The sequence below is a fragment of the Uloborus diversus genome, chromosome 4 (genome assembly GCF_026930045.1).
Source record: "Uloborus diversus isolate 005 chromosome 4, Udiv.v.3.1, whole genome shotgun sequence".
Lineage (NCBI taxonomy): Eukaryota > Metazoa > Arthropoda > Arachnida > Araneae > Uloboridae > Uloborus > Uloborus diversus.
Genome location: NC_072734.1, coordinates 84,837,878 through 84,858,665, shown reverse-complemented (window position 1 = coordinate 84,858,665; position 20,788 = coordinate 84,837,878). Strand labels below are relative to the sequence as shown.

General features: G+C 32.1%; 1 protein-coding gene across 2 annotated transcripts in view; it reads right to left on the bottom strand.

Annotated features, from left to right (window-relative positions):
• The window catches only part of LOC129221425 (COP9 signalosome complex subunit 3-like), a 69,739-nt gene that overhangs the window by 33,914 nt on the left and 15,037 nt on the right, over nucleotides 1-20,788 (bottom strand). For both annotated transcript variants that reach the window (XM_054855909.1, XM_054855910.1), the window contains exons 4-9: nucleotides 13,233-13,282; nucleotides 11,199-11,291; nucleotides 11,020-11,094; nucleotides 3,141-3,245; nucleotides 1,917-2,006; nucleotides 1,785-1,835 (exon numbers count right to left, since the gene is read on the bottom strand). In XM_054855909.1, the coding sequence (XP_054711884.1) occupies nucleotides 1,785-1,835; nucleotides 1,917-2,006; nucleotides 3,141-3,245; nucleotides 11,020-11,094; nucleotides 11,199-11,291; nucleotides 13,233-13,282 (464 nt within the window). The remainder of the gene's footprint in view (nucleotides 1-1,784; nucleotides 1,836-1,916; nucleotides 2,007-3,140; nucleotides 3,246-11,019; nucleotides 11,095-11,198; nucleotides 11,292-13,232; nucleotides 13,283-20,788) is intronic.

Genomic DNA, 20,788 nt, shown 5'->3' with positions numbered 1-20,788 from the left:
TAACAAGCAATGGTTTTGAGTCTTGATTGTGAACAAAAGTTTGTCATTTGATACATCATTTTTATTCATGGGCAGGGCTGGATTTAGAAGTGTGGAGGCCATGGGGCAACGAAGGAGTGGAGGCCCCTAATCAGGGTTCGAAAAGATAATCATATTTTTGAAAATATCCGATACTTTGATATATATCCGGATGTTTTGATATATATATAAATCCGATATTTTCAACCCGTGAAAGTTAGGACATTTTATAAAAAATTTTATTGTGGGGGCCCTCTTTGTTGTGGAGGCCCCGGGGCAATAGCCCCGTCTGCCCTCCCCTAAATCCGGCCCTGTTCATGGGAGATTTAAAAGTGCCAATATTACAACAACAAATTTAGCAAATAACAGCATTGATTGCTGCAACCAATTATTAAATAACTTAAATTAAATTGAAAATAAATAACTAAATAAGTAGAAATAAAATCCACTGGTTTCAGGTGAAATATGTCAAAATAGTTTCCAACTTATAATTGAAAAATTTACAAGATATAAAAGAATAGAATTGAAATCTTAAACAATCTGCAATTTTCGTCCAAGTACAGCTGTCAAGTTTCCAAAAATAAGATTTTTATTAAATGAGTTGCTAAGTGGGAAAGTTTAGTAGAAGTCAAGTCAATTCCCTCAATGCACTAAATTTCATCTAGTTTTTAAAAAAAGGAAAAAAAAAAAACCCCAAAATAATCAGATTTTTCTGGAAAAAAAATGTATTTTTGGAGTGTACAGGTAAAATCAGGAAAAATAAGCGTAAAACTTTTTTTGTAAAAAAAAGAGTTTTAAAAGTTCCTATAGCGCACGAACCATGAAACAATGTATTTTTCAGAGACACATACGCCATGAGTGCCCATATAGGGGGGCAAGTGGGGGCTCAAGCCCCCTAGAAAGAAGAACTTCCTCGCTTTTAATACTTTTTTCTTTGCAAAAATGTAAAAACATTTCTTTTCCAGCCATTAATGAATAAGTTATTAAAAATGTCAAATTTTAATTTCTCTAATCTGTACTGAATTGGTTTTCATGGGGAAAATCTCCTGTTAAACCATGGGGGAAGTATCTGAGCCCTTAAAATTTTGCATGTGGGCGTCCGAGACATACGCACACATAAACCTTGTGTTTTCTCTTTTCCCCAACTCTCTCACTTTAAATGGAGCTAAATAATTTATCATCATCCACAATTTACCCAAAAGCAATTAAGAGGGAGTTTACTGTCACCTCTCCTTTTGTCTCTCTCTCTTTCTACATATTTCCCAGGTCTTATAAGCTGTAATTTTGCGAAACTTTTCACGTAAGATGGCAAATTTAATAGTTAATTTCATGATCAGTAAATTTTCTTGAAATGCCTGAATTTACTTTAGCTTTAAAACATTAGGGGGAGTGATGGAAGGGGGGGGGAGCTGAACATAAATAAATCAAAGACTGACAATAAAAAAGCAAGATTAATGTCTAAAATTAAAACTGAACATTTAGAAAACTTCCAATTTTTCAGGTTTGAAAGATTTATAAATAAAACCCAAATTTTGAATCTTCTAATTTCAAGGCTATTAAAGTTCAACACATTATTGCATAAGAGGCGCTTTTTAAAAATAAAACGCCAATCTTTCCAAACTTCAACAATTTAGTGATGAGTTTAAGTTACACATGTCTCCCGATTTTGCTTTTCGCAGGAAAAAAAAAAGAGAAAACAGAACAAAATCAAATACTCAATTTATTAATTAAGTATATTTAAGAAAAATATAAAGAAGTCTCCATACTTTTATAAATCGCCCAACAACTTGTGATGTGAATTTTGGTAAATTGGGAATCTAAGAGAAAACATAATCACATTAAGTATAATATCCACAATTATTACGTTTTGGGAAAAATACTTTAAAATCAGCATATACCTTTCCATATAATATTAGTGATACCAGGATGTATTTTTTATAAGCTTCTAGCATGATGTGGCTAACAGCCATGCTGGGAGTTGTTATGGCCTATAAAATACACAAAAATATAAAACAAAAGAATATAATTGTGAAACAGTCTCATAGGAGAATATAATATGATCAGACTATTAATAAAAATGACAACATTCATATGCAAAAGGAGGGGGGATAAATTCTAATCTTTGATCTATGTTATACTCATCCATAGAATGTAATACAATTTGATTAAATCATCAATGAATGTTAAAAAACTATCTCTTTTTAATTTCAACTTTTACAAATAAAATGTTTTGAAGAATAGTCTTCTTGATGCAATAATTTAATTTTAGTCCGCATTAGCACTACAACATTCAGGTTGAGAAGGAAATAAAATAAAATTAAAAATAATAATAATTTTTAAAATGCTAGGAGTGTAAGGACAAGAAGCTAAAAGAAGAAAATAATCATTAAGAAAGCCAGGACAATAATGATGAGCTTGGTGTTTTTTCTATTGCCTTTCATTGAGCATTTTCTAACACTAATGACTCCAATCTCCATCTATCAATTTTTTTTTTGTGGTTTAATTTAATTTGTTTTATTAATTTTCCCTTCATTTTACACGTAACAGCTTTTTCACCCATTTAAATTACGGTTTTTTAAAACAATTGTATTATTTATAAAACAGGGTTAAAATAGTTTGAGTTTGTATTTTTGTAAGTGAAAAAGAGCTTTGAATAAAATTAACAAAAATTCAATTTGAAACACATTTACTTTTTCAAGTTAGATATATATCAAGGCTAATGCAAAATTTCATGGAATATTAGGGAAGAAGTATATGGAAGCGTGCCTAGGTGGGAATTGATCTTAATGTACCTGTGGTACAAAAAGCATACAAAATAAAGCAAATATTTTGAATGTCAAAATTTTATCATAAGATATAGAAATTAAAGACTAAATGTGATTTTGAATCTATGTAACACAACTGTTTAAACAAGAGTAGCAGATTTTTGGCATTAAATATATTCATGACAATCCACATGAAAAGTGATGCATTTTGCTTAGAATGCAATCAAAAAAAAAAAAAAAAAAAAGAGTGTGAGAGAGATTTCTTATATTTTCAATATCAGCTAACAAATTCCTTTTAATCATAATGTTGAATAAACTAAATAAAAAACAGAATTATCTAGTTCTAAAATGACTTACCACTTCATAGAAGTATAAAGCTCTTTCATAATTCTTTAAGCTAGTATAAATCATGCCACCATAGTAGAAATAAAGAAGAAAATGTTTAGTATCGTAGTTTCCATTCTAAAGAAAAACAAAATAGTTACAAGAAAATCTGAAAGGATACAGAATGTCTATACATAAAATAGAAAATAATTATAGATTTTAAAATAAGTTTAATACGGGCACCACATGGCTTTCTTGTACATTGCTTCAAATAAAGACTTTAAAATGAAAGATCTATGTCATCAGTACTGATTTGCACAAAATATGAAATGGACTGGGTGATGTCTTCAGAGAAAATAACTCACAATAAGTAACTTGATACCAGAAAATAAATTAGCATCTGATAGCAAAACAAGAAGTTCTGTCTAGAACTAGACGAGCCTACTTTCCCGTATACCCATACTACTTTCTAGTACCTGATAAATATTCTCAAAAATAGCTAAAATCGCAAATTTTTTCAAACATATTTTTAAAATACTTTAAGCTGATTTCTAGGAATAAAATATTTTTCACTCATTAAAAAAATTAGATGCGTAAAAAAAAATATATATATATAGCAGCAACTTTTAAACAAAGCAGCTAATACAATTTTTCCATTAAAAAAATCTTTAACAGCTTTCGAAACAAAAAAAAAATAATTAAAATTAATAAGCTCATTAAAATAAATACATCATATCAAAAAAAAAAGTTTCTTTTTCCCCTGTTGCCAAAAACCATTTTTTAAATGAATTAATGCACTTACTAAAATAAATAAAAACAATAAAATGTCAACTTAAAGAAATAATTTTCATTGCCAAAAAAAAAAAAAAATTGTCTGCACATATCTTTGCGCAGAAACATAAATGACTTCGAGTTTATTCGCCGAAAACTGAATACCTAAATTAAAACTTTAGCATAAAAATAAAAACAAGCCAAATCAACAATAATTATTTCACAGTCAAAACCATAGCTGCGGAGTCGGAGTCGGAGTCAATCTCATTTTAGGGTAAAGGAGTTGGAGTTGAATATCTAAGAATCGGAGTCAGTCATTTGTCCTCCGTGTATAAATTTTTGCCAAATTTACGAAGTCAGAGTCGAAGTCGAGGGGTCGGAGTCCGATTAATTGTTGGGCACATGAGTCGGAGTCGGAGTCAAGTGCCCCCGAAATTCTCGGAGTCGAAGTCTGGAGTTTGGCGTCAAGAGCTATTTCCAACAAAATTTGTTTGAAGTAAATCCGCCTTCAAGTACGGAATCTACATTGACTTTCAGTTTCCCCGTAAGCGCTAATGTTAAGGGATTTGAACTGTTCAAAATTGAACGGAAAATTGTTCAAATCAAAAAGACATTTTATATACAAGCTTTCCGTCAAAAGCTTTTTCCTACAAAGTTTGTTTGAAGCAAATTCGCCTCACAGTTCGGAATTTCCTTGAATTTCCCTGTAGGCGCTAATTTTGTTTTTTTGAACTGTTCAAAATTGAACAAAAAATAGTTCAAATCAAAAAGTGAAACACTGGAATGAGGTGTCCTTGCCGAGATCTTTCGAACAAAAAAAAGTTTGTTCGAATCGGACAATTCATTCAAAAGTTATTAGGGGGGGGGGGACAGACAGACAGAGAGACACTTTTCCCCATCTCAATACCTCTCTTTCCAAATTTTAATATTTCAATATTTATTTAATTATTTTATTTTTGACTTTTTTTTTTGTTTTTTGCGATATTTTTAAGATGCATTAAGCCATCTTTCATGCTTTTTTCTTCTTTTTTCTGACTTTTACTGGGAAAGTAGGCTAAAAAAAAGGGGGGGGGAGATATCTTAAAGTAGGAATTAATAATTAGAAGGCGCAAATCCAATGATTGGGTCAAATGCAAAGATCCCAAGTCGCCAACTACGAGGGCTGTTTTTTTATCAACTTCCGATGTGGTATAAAAATAAAACTAGTGAGAGTAATTAAATAAATTTATCATCAAAAGTTAGGTACATTATTAGTTACTTTTCAACATAATCGCCATTTAAATTGAGGCATTTTTCATACCTGGGTACAAGCTTCTTAATACATTCTTCATAGAAGTTTGCCGCCAGTGATTTGATATGGGTTTACATGGCGTTTTCTTTTGTAGCCTAACTTGTCAGTTGCGATAGTGTATAGGGCTGACCTTGAAATCTCAGGAAACTGATCTGATAGATCCGTAATCGTGAACCTCCAATTGCTTCTTACAGTTTGGTCAACTTGATCATCGAGGTCTTCGTTTGCGACTGACTTTCTTCCTTGCTCCCCCCCCCCCCATCATGAATTTCACCTCGTCCATTGTTAAATTTCCTACACCAATCACACACTGTCACTCATAAAGCTTTCACCGTAGACCTGTTTCATTCTACGGTGAATCTCACACTTGGCGGGAGATTCTACCACGGTAGCCATGTTTATGTATCGCTAGATAAACTGGTAATGCGTCGGACGCCCGAAAACGAGTGAGGTTTTAGTGTGAGAGGTGCACAGTCGACTGCCGCGCATTACTGGCCGATGCTGCTCGCCCTGCCGTCTAGCGGCACAATCAGAAGTTGAAAAAAAAAAAATAGTATGTTGTGGCCATTACGAAACTTTCTTCTATATTTTTCCTTTTTCTGATCCCTCCCCATGCTTGACGAGGAAGCAATATTCCCAACAAAAGCAAAATTACACATGCAAAAACTTGACGACCATCCCGATGTCTGAATTATTGCAAAAGCAAAACAAAGAGCGAAAATTGAAAGTTATTTTAAAAGCCTTGCTTGAATTAATTACAAATATTTTATTTGTTAACAAACATAAGATGGCAACAGTAAAAAATTTTAAATCATTGAGATAATATTTCCGATCATTTCCATACAATTAAAATCACGAGAAATATGCAGACGACAATCTATTACGATTTATCTTTTTTATTGTTGCATTAATAAAGCTATTTTTATTCGCAAAAAAAAAAAAAAAAAAAAATCAACACCTCTTGGAGCGATTGGCGTCAAAATTGAACCAAAGCCTGTTTACATATGGATTAACATATATTCCAAATTTCAACCAGAACGTAGCATTGCTTCTTGAGATAGGGCACTCACAATGGAAAAAAAGAACGGGCGATTGCGCTACCCCCCCCTTTTTAGCTGTTGACACCAAAATAAAATCAGCTCTTATACCCACTAAGGGCTACTTGTCGATAAATTTTTCTTTCATTCCGTTCATTATTTCTTGAGATACAGCAGTCACAATTGACGACAAAAAAACGTTCTATAGCTCAACCCCCCTTTGAGTTATTGACACCAAAATTGAATCAGCACCTGCTCCTGTTAATGGCAACATATGGACCAAATTTTGTTTGATTCCGCCAGTTACTTCCTGAGGAATAGCAAGCACGCGTAACTCAAAAAACGTCCCATTGCCAAACCCCCCTTGGAGGAATTCGCGCCAAAAACCAATGGGCACAAGTTCACATAGGGGCACATATGTGTACCAAATTTCGTTCGATTTCATGCGGTAGTTTTTGCTGTAGAGCGGCCACAAAAAACTGGTCACACACAGACGTGACACATACACACACATACACACACACATACATACACACATACACACACACAGACAGACATTTTCCAAAAATAGTCGAAATGGACTCAGCACACCTCAAAACGTTCAAATCCGTCAAAATTCGAAATTCGAAAATTTGCACGAATCCAATACTTTCTTCTATATATTAGATATAGAAGAAAGTAAAAAACAGCCCTCGTACAATGAATGGGAGACACACTTTACATGAACCTAGTGAAAGAAAAAGATTTCTTACAATACTTTGATTTAAAACATATCAAACTAGCTGTACCAGCAAGGCAATACATATGCTAAAAATTTAAAAGAAATCCCTCAAATAAATGAACCTTCCCCGTCCCACCCGATGTAAAATAACTTAAATGCTTACACACCTTTAAAAAACTTTTAAAATAAATAAACACATTTGGTTTGCGGAAAATTAAAAAAAAAAAAAAAAAAAACTCTATAGAAAGTACTGCATTAAGTACAAAACAAAAACCCAGATCCCCCCACCCAGAGTGGCAAAAATAATTCAATTGAAAACAGCATTGAACACATTATTAAATACACGACAAAATGAGAAGCTACCCCTCCCCCCTTCCGTAGAGAGAAGAATTCAATTAAAAAACGGAATAAGAACATGTAAGCCATTTGTTTTACAGTCAATTAGCAATAACTCGAATCTAAAGGAACCGACCAAAACTTCGACTTACCACTAGTTTTGGTTTTGAACATTTTTAATATGAAAAACCATCGAATATTTCAATTAATATGTACAAATAACAGACAAAATTACAGAACTTAAAAGTTTTTAAGCACAATATGCACTATTTAATCAAAAATATTGAGAAAAAAAATCAAAAGCATGGTTTTGATTTCGATACTGCTGGAACCATTTAAATAGAGCTGATTCTGCTTAAGGAAAGGTGCACATCTTCATTCGTTTCAAATTTGAATTCATGGATTCGACCACTTCAGAAGTTTCCCTTTTTCTTTCAAATATCATTGACAGACTTAAAATACACCAACCGCTCAGTTATTCCATCAAAACTATGATGGAATAACTGAGCTGGTGGTGTATTTTAAATATTTCTGCCTTAGCCCTGGCTTAGGGGCGGTAACTTACTACAAAATCATTGACAGAGTAGGGGAAGCTGCTGTACCCATAGACAAAATTTACTTTTCAATTTTTGCTGGTCTCTGGGAATGAATAATCGATAGGAAAAAATTTCTGGCAGAATCTACAACTTATCATCTAATTTGGCAATTTTTGTCTGGTGAAAATCTCAAAACTTTCAACCTCAAAAACATTTTCTTAAAAACCATCCTTTTTATCTGTGGGTACAACAACCCGCTCACCCCGCAAACAGGTGCCTTTGTACCCACGGACATATAAAAAAATAATATATAAATAGGTCTGAGGAACTCAATTATACTCAATACATTTTCATAAGCTATTTTATATTGAAATACTTCAAACATCCATTGAAAATAATATTAAATAAAATCTCCAACAGAAATTAAACTTTGAAAATTAATCGAAGGTTTTTTCCCTATTTTAATTTTTCTTAATCTTTAACATCAGTGAACTCTTTGAAAAAGTTATTAGTCTTAAGAGAGTTAATGATGTTATGAATAATTAATATGTTTATAAACAAAAAAAAATAACTAGATTCATGATAGTATGACTCTCTATGTATCTACATAACAACTTCAATTTATATGCAAAATGAAACCTTCAACCTAAATTAACCCACCACAAAAAACTCATTTCAGATTAAGAAAACAAAAATCTAGAAAAGTTGATTTCAAATGAAAACAGGTGAGCTTGACGGCCTGTAGATCCTACAACAGGTGGGGGTTACTTCAACACTGTAACTTCAAGCTCTACTTCAAATTCATCGTCATTGTTGAAAGCAAATTTCTTACGGTGATGACAAGGCACTATTTTGAGGTACTTCACATTGCAAGAAGACTCATGTGTGACCCAAGGAGACTAAAAATTGCTGTCCGTAGGTACACATGGTTCTGTGTCCTTGGGTACAAAGGTATGCTATTTTGGTTTTGCGAGGCAGTCACATTGACAGGACCAGTTTTAAAACATTAAAAATCAGAAACAAAACCTTCAAAATATAGGGAATCATGATACCTACAACAAAAATGAATAATACAATCTAAGACGGACGAAAAAAAAAGAAATTGCTCATGTTTTATTTTACTTCAGGGGTGATTGTGAGTTCATCAAAAAATACCTGAAAGTTTCAAAGCGAGAGGGGGGGGGGGGGTAATCTTTGGTCTCTATTACTTAAGTGCACCTTTGCCATAGTATTAAATAGTTCTGAGTCAAAATATTGTGTGAACATTTGATTAATTTTTTAATGAGTTACGAAGTTACTTTTGAGCTGGTGTTATGCAAATTATCGTTACATTTGTCCATCTTAAGGGATAGGTGTCCATCTTAAGGCTCTTGCAGGTATATTTGACGAGTATTATATAATTTTAAAAAATTGCGGAGGTGGGGAGATAAAAGCATAAATAAAAAAAAAAGAAGACATAATTCCGGTATTTTTGGACATAAAAATACCGGAAATACGTCCAAAAATACCGGAAATTCGGTAAAAGACCGGAACACAATCACCCCTGTTTACTTAGACCTTACTAAAACCAAAAAAATGTGATAGAATCTTAAATGTTCATTTGATGGCGTTGAAACTTCCTGGGGTACTGGAGAGGGCTATGACACACATGTTGAACCCCAATTAGGATTTCTCTCGACAATACCCGGAATTTCCCGACCAACGTCCGTTGGTGCAACCGTCCGTGGGTACAGCATCTTCCCCTACTTGCTTAGCCATCCTTTAATAGTAGAGAAAACTCACTCTGTCTCTCAGGAACTTATCAGCAAATGATCGAACTAAAGAATGAAGGGGAACGCATCTTAACTTAGGTCAGCCTTTTAATAAAGTTACAATCAGTTGACTTAACAGCTTAAAAGCAAATTCGTAGTCCTTGCAATATGGCAAAGTGTAAACAGTACAGTACAACAAAAGAAAACAAACTAACTCATTTCCGCACGTTATAACTGCTCCTTTATCACACATTGGTTCAACTCTTCTTGTTTTAAAGGTCTATTGTGCAGGAATTGCAAGTGAAGGTGAATTAATTTTTCTCTTGTAGTCACTTGTTTCTTCATTTTATTTATTATTATTTTTCTTTGTTCTTTCTATATAAATGACGAGTCACCTTTGAAAAAACTTCAAGTTAAAGGAAGTTAACTTCGAGATATTGAGAATAATTAGCATAGAGTGAAAGACAAAGGGGCCGGGACTTGATAAAAACTTTGAGTTATAGTAATATTCGAGTTATAGTGAATTGACTGTATATTCTGTGTTGAAGCTAGAATTCACTTCTCAGGCCTTCTGTGCATGTATACTGTGCAAGATGGCAGACTCAAGAATTGATGGAAATTTTAAGACTGCAGTATGTTTAAAAATTCATTAAAAATTTTTTAGACAAAATATTAAAAAAAAAAAAAGCTTTACAGTGCATTATCAAAGATTTCAAACTACATACAAGCAGAATTTCAAGTCTGTAAGTACTATAGATCTGTCTGAACATCGCACACAGAGAACAGAGAGACATAGACTTTTATATATGTAGAGATGACTTGGGATCCTAGCTTCAAGAATTGAAGGCTTCACTCTCTCTACATTTTATCCCTTCTCAATGGAGGAAATGCACAGCTAAATGTATCGCAAGTAAAAAATATAAAATCTTAACATTCCGTGACAAGACTGCTAATGAGTCATATAAAGTAGGTATGCATGAAAATAGTAACATTCAAACAGCCTATTGCAACCACAAAGGGAGGAAAACAAGTCAATATTCTAAAGGCCTTAAATTAAAAATTTTAATGTTTACTGCCATCCCTTCCATTTCGGCGAATCTTTGATGAAAGACACAGGAATTTAGGGATTTATCAAGTTTTGAGGGGTACTTAACAGGATTGTATCAAAATGCAAAAAAAAGCAGCCCATTTTCTATGAAAAGATCTAGAACTTTTCGCTGATTCACTCTGGGATTCCTTGACATTTCCTGAATCAATCAAATCCCTGATAATTCCTGGTCTTCTCGATCTGTGACCACCCTGAGTTTGTCTGGCACCAAAAATTTCTTCCTAGGACAAAGATTTCCCATTTTTTGTAGGTTTCTGAGTATGAGTGAATGTTTTTGTAATTAAAACACTTCACTTTATGCAATCACTTTTTACAATGAAGTTAGAAAACAAAAACTTATTTTCACAAAGTTAAAACTTACTTCTCGGTTTATATCTGTGATATCTATGTCCAAAAATTGCAGCGCTGGTTTCATACACTTTCCCAGTAAGCAAAGCTATAAAACAGAACAATTTTATTCAAATATATATTAAAAAAAAAATGTTTAGGAAAATTCAGCTAATACATGAATTCAACATGCTTCAGATAAATAAAGCATACCTGACATAAATCAGCATGAATTGATGTTAGTTGTGAATTAAAAAGTTGAATTTTCTGTATGGCTTTAATCAACAAGGAAATCCCTCGCATGTACTGTTGAAAAAAGAAATTATTCGCACATAAGCATTTAAAAAGGTTATTCAGATTAGATCAAATGATAAGCTGTAAATAACCTAGTACAGTAAAAATAGGGTTCGGACTCAAACAACCAAAAAAAAAAAAAAACAGAAAAAAACTTTAAATCAGTTGCAAATTATTTATTACCCTCCCAATAAGAACAGGTAAAAAGTCATAGTGTGTCAGGTTTCGGAACAGGAGGCATCTAAAAATTGCTATTTTGGGTTTTTTTTCGGAATTTTTAAAGTGCATTTCAAGTGGGAATATTATGTCCTACTAAATTTAAAAGCATTAAATTAAAGGTGTTTACCCCACAAGTAGGATAACATTAGTTTTTTGACAACCCACCAATGCTACAGAGCCCCCCTTTTCCCGTAAAACGAAGCAGTTCTCCCGAACCCTCTTTACATTTCAGGAGGAAATATTGCAATTTCATGCAAATTAAAAGTTGGAAATCAAGTGTGTCCATCCTTCAAGAGCAACGGCGCACCTCCTCTCAAATAAAATACCCCAATTTGGTATAATATAATACTTTTCAGTATAATATAAAAACAAAATAATACCCTTGAAATGGAGGACCCTCTCCATTTCAAGTCAAAGTATTATTTCATGCAAATTTATTTATTTGTCTTCAATATCCTTTTACTACCCTAACGTTAAAGGCCTCATCACAACTCGCCTTATTATCAGCGGCCCACCGGTATCAGCTAGCAGCACCACTACCAACTTAAGTCAATACCGGTAGAGAGGAAAGAAACTTCTGGTGGCTTTAGAAAAAGATTGTGATCTTCAAAATGGGAGACAAAAAGGTGTAAATATTTAGTATTCAACTGTTATATTGCTCATTGCTCTCATAAAGACTTGTTCTATCATTGAATTGCTACAGGTCCACTGCGTTGGATCGTTGGGTAGCCTGATGTAATACCTTTATCGAACTTTTTTATTGCATAATGTAGTCAAAAGTTTCAAACAGTGTTGTAAGCATATGTGCGCATATTTAGCATAATTCACATAACCCGCTGCGTAAGAGAAAGGATAGAGTTTGCAAACGAGAACTCCCACCGACTCAGAGGGTGCAGAATTGCCTGTCTCACTATTGCCAATTTCGGTTTATCGCCCCTTACGGTGATGGCAAAAGATTGTAGAAAAACTGAAGCAAATTAATTAAGAAAAAGGAGGAAAACTTCAGTCCATTTAGGCTTTCTTTGGGCTGCAGAGGGATTTAGTTTTTTGATATCACTCTAGCACTCTAAACAGTTAAATAATTCAGCAGTCAAGACTAAATTGGTTACTGAGCTCGCTTAGATTATTTTAGAATGAGCCTTCTGACATTACAAAATCATTGTGTGGCACTTTGTACTTCGAAAAAATTTAAAATCTGTGAAATTTTTTCGTGAACTTCACTGCAAGTGTTGATTTTAGAAAGTAAATTACAGGGTTCCCCCCCCCCCCAAAGCAACAGCACACCCCTCAAGTGTAACAAAGTATACTTGAAGTCCTCAAAACAGAAATTCCCCAGGAAAAACTGCCTTATGAATTCCAATGACACAATCTGCACCACAGAGACCCTTTCCCCTACCTGTGCACCCCGGTCAATTAGCATTTTTGTCTATCATAGTTCATTATTTTACTATTATAGAGTGTGGTTTCTGCAATTTTTAAGTAATTTTTTTAAGTGACAGAAATTATTTTTTAAAAAAAAAGAGGATTATCCACCCCCCTTTCCCCCCAAACTTGAAGTACAAAATTATGGTATTTTTTACCCCTTCTTGCTGGTAGGGTAAGAAGTAATTTGCAACAGGTTCAATTTTTTTTTTTTTTTTTTTTTGATGTTTGGGTTTGGCCATTTTGTAGCCTAATTTTACTGGACTAACATTGGCTGAATGATTTTTCATCATGTTGTAACTTCCATATTACCTGCTGTCTTTCCACCAAACTTTTGGTAAACAAATGACACAATTGGGCAACTGAAAAGAAATAGGATGTTATAAAATAATCAAATTAGATAAAAATAAAAATACATTAAGTTTTAATTTATGATTAAAAGTATCCTTTGTTAGGCCTTACGAATTAAGTATCGAATTATCATACTACAGTGGCTCCCAAAAGTGTTTGTACACCTACGACTTTCAATGAAATAGGACCCTATTCATTGGTTAGAATTAAAATTAATGGAATAGGTATTTAACTATAAAATCTATGATCAATTTTCAACAAAACCGCATGAAATTAAAAAAAAACCATTAAAACCTAATTTTTCAAAAATCAAAAACTGCCAGAAATTTTATCTCTCAAAAGTCTTTGTAGACTTTAAAAAATGTCTATATATTATTGAATAATCTAACTTTTTATTAAGTTATTATTTAGTAGAATATCATGCAGTATCAATAACACCTTTTAAATGTCTGGAATTGGATTTCATTCTTTTTTCTTTCTTTTTTTTTTGCGCAATTTCTGAGTAAGTGTTCAACCGCACTTCAAGAGTCTTACTGTTTCTAGCTCTATTTTCGTTTCAAAGCCGTATTTTCGTAATCTAGCCTCCACATATCTCTAAATATGTTACATCAAGTTCAAATCTGGAGATTGAAGGATTATCTAAACTTTAGGCCAATTTTTGAGACACCAGACGCAAACGTTGAAAACCGTGTGCTTCTTATCGTTATCTTGATAAAAAACAAAGTTTTTTTCGATAACCAAATTTTTGGCTAAGAGTTTAAAATTGGCTTTTAAAATATTTAAATGAACTACATGATTCATTATTTCATCAAAAAATTTCAAACTGCCAAGTCCTGATGCTGATATGCACCCTCACACAAGAACACCTTCACCGTCTTGATTATCTGGTTCAACTAAGTTCTTAAGATTAAGCTTCTAATTTTTTCTTCTATTTACAATTACACAACAATTTAACCAAAAATGTTGAATTTATTTTTATCTGTAAGTAAGAAGTAATTCCAAAACGTTTTGAGCTTATTTGTCATTGATTTTGCAACGAAAAGCGTAAGATTTCTGTTTTTCGCACGGCCAAGAAAATTTCTGCGGGAAGAAGTCCCATTTAATCCAGCTAATCAGAGAACTTGGTGAACAGTTTTAGGTGAAAATTAAATGTAAAAATTTTCAACTCTGCAGAAACTTTTACAGCACTCAAATGTGTATTTTTCATAAAATTTTTAACTGTAAATCTCCGATCACGCTTTGTCAACTTTGCCGGTTGACCTTTTCTTATCTTGTTTTCGGTCCGATTCTTTTCTTTAAAGCATTTTAACAACCACAATACTATAGAATGGAATAAATTAACTAGTTTAGAGACATTTCCAACCAATTTACCACTACTGTGAGGAAAAAATTCAAATTTCGAATGGTGTTTGTGGTTTTTTACGAGTACCAGCCATTTTAAACTAATAAGCACAATATTAAGGAAAAAATAAACAAAAAGTTAAAGCCAAATCACTTTTAAGGGTCAACACAATGCAAAAATAATAGAAAAACGACATATGATAATTTTAATCATGAATTTATTCGAAAATATTTGAGTGTACAATGATTTTTGTGGCGTATTATTTCTCCGTCTCTTCGTTTTTTGACACATTTCAAAAAGAAGATCCATCAATATTTTGAAAAAACTACAGGGTTTTATTTAGAATGACATAGGAATGATGTGAAAAAATATTGGACTTCATATTCGAGTTATTTTAGTTTTACTAAAATATTTCAAACTGTACGAGCACTTTTGGGAGCCATTGTATGTATTTATGTATTCTGATCAACAAATAAATAAATAAATAAATAAAAGCAGAATAATAATTGTAGCATCTCATTGTGGACATTTTTCAAAAAAAGAAATGGACACAAAATTATGAGTACGTAGAGTCAACTATAGCAGAATTTAACAAATGTAAAGATCAGCGTTTCTTAATTTCGTGGGTAAGTGGAACCTTTTTGGATCTTCGTTTTTCTTTTATGGAACCCCTGGTTTTTCTTCAATGGCATAGCTTAAATGCAATATTCTGGAAATGGTTTTCCACCAATGCAAATCAAATTTACTTCGAATGATATTTATTGACCTTAAAAAGTTATTTCAAAAATTAGCGCAAAATTTCTTAAAGTAACTTAAACGTCACATTCAAATACTATTTGCAGCATGATAGTTCAGAACATTCTTTTAAACTGTACCAAAGTTGCAAAATAACAGTTATAATTAAAATTTATGTTATAAGAACAAACCAGATATTTCAAAAGAAATTTTGTATTCTTTTACTGACATAGTCGGAATTACTTTGCAATGAAAGGATTTTAAATTCACGCAATTAGAATTTTTTCTGCTGTTTATTCGAAAAACTTTGAATAAAAGCTTCACTCAAAAGCCTTATTTTTATGGTCTTTTAAATGACCAGGGTTCGAAAATATGATGTTTTCAAACAGCACAAACTAAAGTCTTCAAAATAGTAAATGCGTCCTGAAATCACTCTTTATTTTTTTATATTGTTATTCCAATATGTAGACTTAAAATTATGGTTTCTTTCAGTATTTATTTCTAATATTTCATTTAATAATTTTCAATTCACTCAGTTTTTATGGAGTCAATTTAGCATTAGCTGTTTTACTCATTTTCTTCTGTTAGCCACTTTTACAGTAATGATTCAGAAATAAAAAATATGCATTAGTTGGTTCACAGTCAGAAGACATTTTCTGACCAATGTTTAATATTTAATTAGGCACTTTTAATGTGAATTAAACACTAAATTGACATTACTCATCATTTCATGAATATAAATTAAAAAAGGAATATTATATTATTTTGCTATATTAATGATGTATTGATACATCATAAAAATATAGTGCATAACCTCTTGGTTATTTTTAACCGACTTCAAAAAAGGAGTTTATGATTTTGTTTTGCGGGTTTTTATGTTTGTTTTCGTATTATTCCAATACTACTGGACCAATTTGAAAAATTCTTTTTTTGTTTGGAAGGATATTCTTCCCAGATGGTCCCATGGTAATTTGGTCTGGATCTGATAAGGGGTCCCAGAGAAATCCAAGAAACTTTGAATTTCGCATGTTGTGGATACGCAATCCAGCTTTCGTCAGCAGGCGGAATAGATCACAGGTCACGGAAAAACCCATCACAGGTTTTTCCGTGACTGGTGTATTTTCACAGCAAAGGTTTTGCCTTCGTCTTGAACAATAATTCTTGCAGCATACGGATGATTAATTTTCGCCGCCTGTTAATTTTTATTTAAAGATGTTATTAATGTTTTACTACGTAGCAAAGCAGTAAATTAAATATATTTTGCTACTTTAATAGCTGAATCAATTACTTCAATATTATTTTAAACTAAAATAACTTTATTTAGTCACAAAACATTTTTTTTTAATATTTCAGTTTTTAAACATATTTAGAATTCAATCTAAGGGGAGTTGAATACAGAATCCCCCCCTCCCCCAATGATTTAATTTATATTCATAAGTCATATGTTGTAACTGGTATCTGATTTCTCAAGTTTGACCAGTAGTCTAGACTTACTATTTCACAATGCCGCCAGTTTAATTTGTAATCAGCGTTATACTAATTAGCAGGCTTCAAAAAAAGGAGGAGGCTCTGAACTCGTCGGACTTGCTTTTTCTTTGTACAATGTACCATAATTACTCGAAGACACCTGTAACCAGGAAAGTGCATGGGGGAGGGAGGGGGGGGGGGAGAGAAAGAAAACCTGTAGGCCCAGGCCTGAGAATGAAGGGGGACCAATATTTTTAAAACTAGGGCTGAACTAAAGGAGTAAACAATATGGAGAGGGGCCCGGAAAAGTCATTTGCTGATAGGTTCCGAAATTTCTGTGCATGCCCCTCCCTGTACCGTTTAGGAAAATTCTTTTTCTTTTGTTTGAGACAGTATACTTCCCTGGTGGTCTAATGGCAATCAAGTTCGGGTTTGATGAAATTGAAGGAACTCTTCAAATGTCATACTCAGATTTAAAGCGATTTGTACTTTATTAACTTTGTATATTGTCTCACTTAGTGAACTGGTTTTTGTGATTTTTTTTTTGTTTAGTGGACAGGGGGTGGTCTAATTTTACTCAAAGATTCCAAATCTTTGATTTACCTTATTTGTTCTTTAGAGAAAAGTTAGGGGTAAGAAACAATAAATTTCATGTAATTTCCCTCACAAACGATTAAATATAAAACCCATTGTTAAAAAAAAATGCCATAAAACAAAGGTATGTGTTTCATTTACCCATAGTGTAAGTACTGAAAAACATTATTATTAAGAGTAATTAATCATAATGTAAGTTTTGAATCAAGGATTCTCTGAAGCAAACATAAAATTCATTCTAGGGGAATTTTTTATCTTCATCTATAATGGGAGCATTTGAAGAACCATGGGACTGATATCACGAGTTACATGACACGCACTGTTGTTGCACTAACATAAATTACAATTTACACTTTCACAATTTATAACTTACAATTTTACAACTTGCAATTTACAGTTTGGGAAACCGTAAACATTTAAATGGTTGTAACTAAACACTGAATCCAGCCTACTTTTATCAGAAATGAGATGCATCAATTGTTGCATTTCTGCAAATGCTCGTTCATCGTGAAATTTAGTTAAAAGTTTAAAGGGTTCGAAATCAGATTCTATCAGAGATCTATTACTTCAAATATTGACTCTGCTGAGAGCTATGTATTCTTGTTAATTTTGCAAAGTTCTTTTTTCCTAAATCTATGACAGCTTTATCAAGGGTTGTGTGATAATATTGTTGTGAAACTAAATTTACAATTTATGATGTTACAATTTTAAAATTTACAATTTTACAATTTTAAACTTAAAGCGATTTTTGTTGTTTTTTTAGTGACTCATGCATTTGTTTTTGGAAAGTAAACTTTGATCAAGTCCAAGTAATGATAAAGACAAAAGTTTTTGTACATAGTTGCATTTGAAAAAGCCTTTCTTCACAGTCGTCAGAAGTCTCCGAGACGCTGTGGTCTATTTCTTTCCCCATCGTGCTCATCTTAGTTGTTTTCAGACTCATGTGCTTGACACTTTCTTACTCAAGATGCGGGTAAGAAAGGGATTAACGTCATGTACCACATACTCTATCCTACCAACTTATTTTATACAGTGAAGCACCGTTTATATGTTTTTGAAGGGACTGTATGAAAAAAGCGTACAAATGAATAAATATATACTATGTACAGGTTAATGTGCATTAGACTTCACAGGGAAAAAAACGTATAATTGATAAAAATGTATAAAAGGGAAACGTGTAAATGGTGCTTCACTGTATTTACACCATTAAAAAGCAAAAAAAAAAAAAAAAAAACTTTTAAATTTAAAAAAAAATGAAAAAAAAAAAAAAAAAAACGCCTTCAAAAAACATCTAGGAACTGAAAAGCAAAAAATAACCGATTATACTTACATATGATTTCTTACCGAAACCTAGAAATGAAATTTATTTTAAAATTCCAGTACAAAAATCAACTAAACTAAACATCCAATTTAAAAAATAAGCACTGATTTTAATTACTATACAATAAATTATTTTAAATACCTATTTATCTATATAAGATCTCTTAATTTTTAATAATCTTTTGAAATCGGGGCCTCCTATAAACTACTACCAAACGTAACTGAGAAGATTTAATTTTCAAGACTAATTTCGTGTTTAGATAAATTAGTGTTTAATTCAGAATTTGGTGGGTTGTCAGTCACGTTAGGTAGTAATTTTAGGAGGCCCAGACTTCAAAAGGTTATTAAAAAATTAAGAGATCATATATAATTAGTAAGGTATTAAAAATAATTTATCGTATAGTAATTCAAATTAATGTTTATTTTGTAAATGGATGTTTAATTTAGTTGATTTTCGTACTGGAATAGTAAAATAAATTTTATTTCTAGGTTTCGGTAGGAAATAATATGTAAGTGTAATTGGTTATTTTTTGCTTTTTAGTTCCTAGGTGTTTTTGAAGGCAGTTTTTTTTATTTAAAAGTAATTTATTAATAATAAATGAACAACCTTATTTTTATGATTAATATAATTTTCACATTGAAAATGCTGCAGTTGAATATAAATAAGGAAAGTATCAAAATATCATATTTCCAAAGTAAATATTGGATGTATATAGTGATATATATCGGCGAACCCTGTTAGTGACTAATTCCAATGTAATGGCGAAAAAGAATAAGTTTGACGGAACTCTTCAGTGATCCCTGTAGAACCTTTGTATTCCGCACAATGCAATTTAAAAAATGCTGGTCTAGATCAGTGGTTCCTAAAGTGGTTCACATGCAGTCCCCAGGGGTCCACATCAATCTAGAAGGATCCATATGAGTGAAAAAAAAGTGGGGGTGCATGAGATGCAAATAAGAGTCCATGAGCCTGGATGCATAGATCTAAAAATAGAGTAGATGAGCCTTTCCCCTCTTTTTCTCCTCAGGGTGTGCATCAACATCCCACGTTGGACATCACGTGATCATGGGACATCTTAACAGAGGCATCTCTTTCCCTCATCGAAGAGAATCACTTTTTTGTTGTGATCTTTTGTCTGTCTCATGCGTTGTTGTACACTAACAATATATTAGTGAAACAATAACTTTGGTTTGCTCAATATTTTTAGTCAACTTCAATAAGCTTTTTATAAAATGTATTGATAAGTATTCAGAGAACGAATTTATTTCTTGAGCCATTCCATTTCGTGTCAGGCAGAGCCTGTCATCATCAATTTTTTTAAAAACAATACAGCAGTTACAACTAAAGGGCATATGAAATATTCCAAAAGGATTTTGCAAGATTTCTTTTTTCCAATTACAGACAGCCATGTTGAAAAAAAATGAATAAAACATTAGACTTAGATTTAAAATGGACCCTACTTCAAAGCTATTTAACATATTGAAATAATTCCTTTTTCTACAAATAAAACCTATGAATTATCTAAGCATTGTTTTGAAAATTAGTTGGGTTTATTGATAATATTTTTCTGCTGAAAAAATTGCATGTTTATTGAGATTTTATAATTTAAATATGGAAACTATTTTTTTTTCTAAACGGAGTTGAAAGTCTGAAGTTCTTACACGGTAGTTTCATACATAGCATATTTTATAGCAATATTTGGATGCATACAGCGTAGAAAATTAAATTGAAATTTTGAAAGTTTCCAAACATCAACAACTTTTGAAGTGAATTACTCAAAAAGCTCATTTTTTAAAAATCTAAAAATTTGCTCATTTAAACCTCTTTTAATATTTAGCAAATGGATGTACACTAAACCTCGTGTTTTTGCTCAGAAAATGTTTTCTGATTTTTTGAAAGTGACCTTATCTTCAATAATGTGCATGTAATATGAAAAAAAAAAATCTAATAATTTCATTAAAATTCTGATACATTAATGTCTAATAGTTACAATAGTGTACTTTATTAGTAACAGCTGAAATCTTTTCTTTTTCTGTCTCTATATTTTTTTTTTTTTTG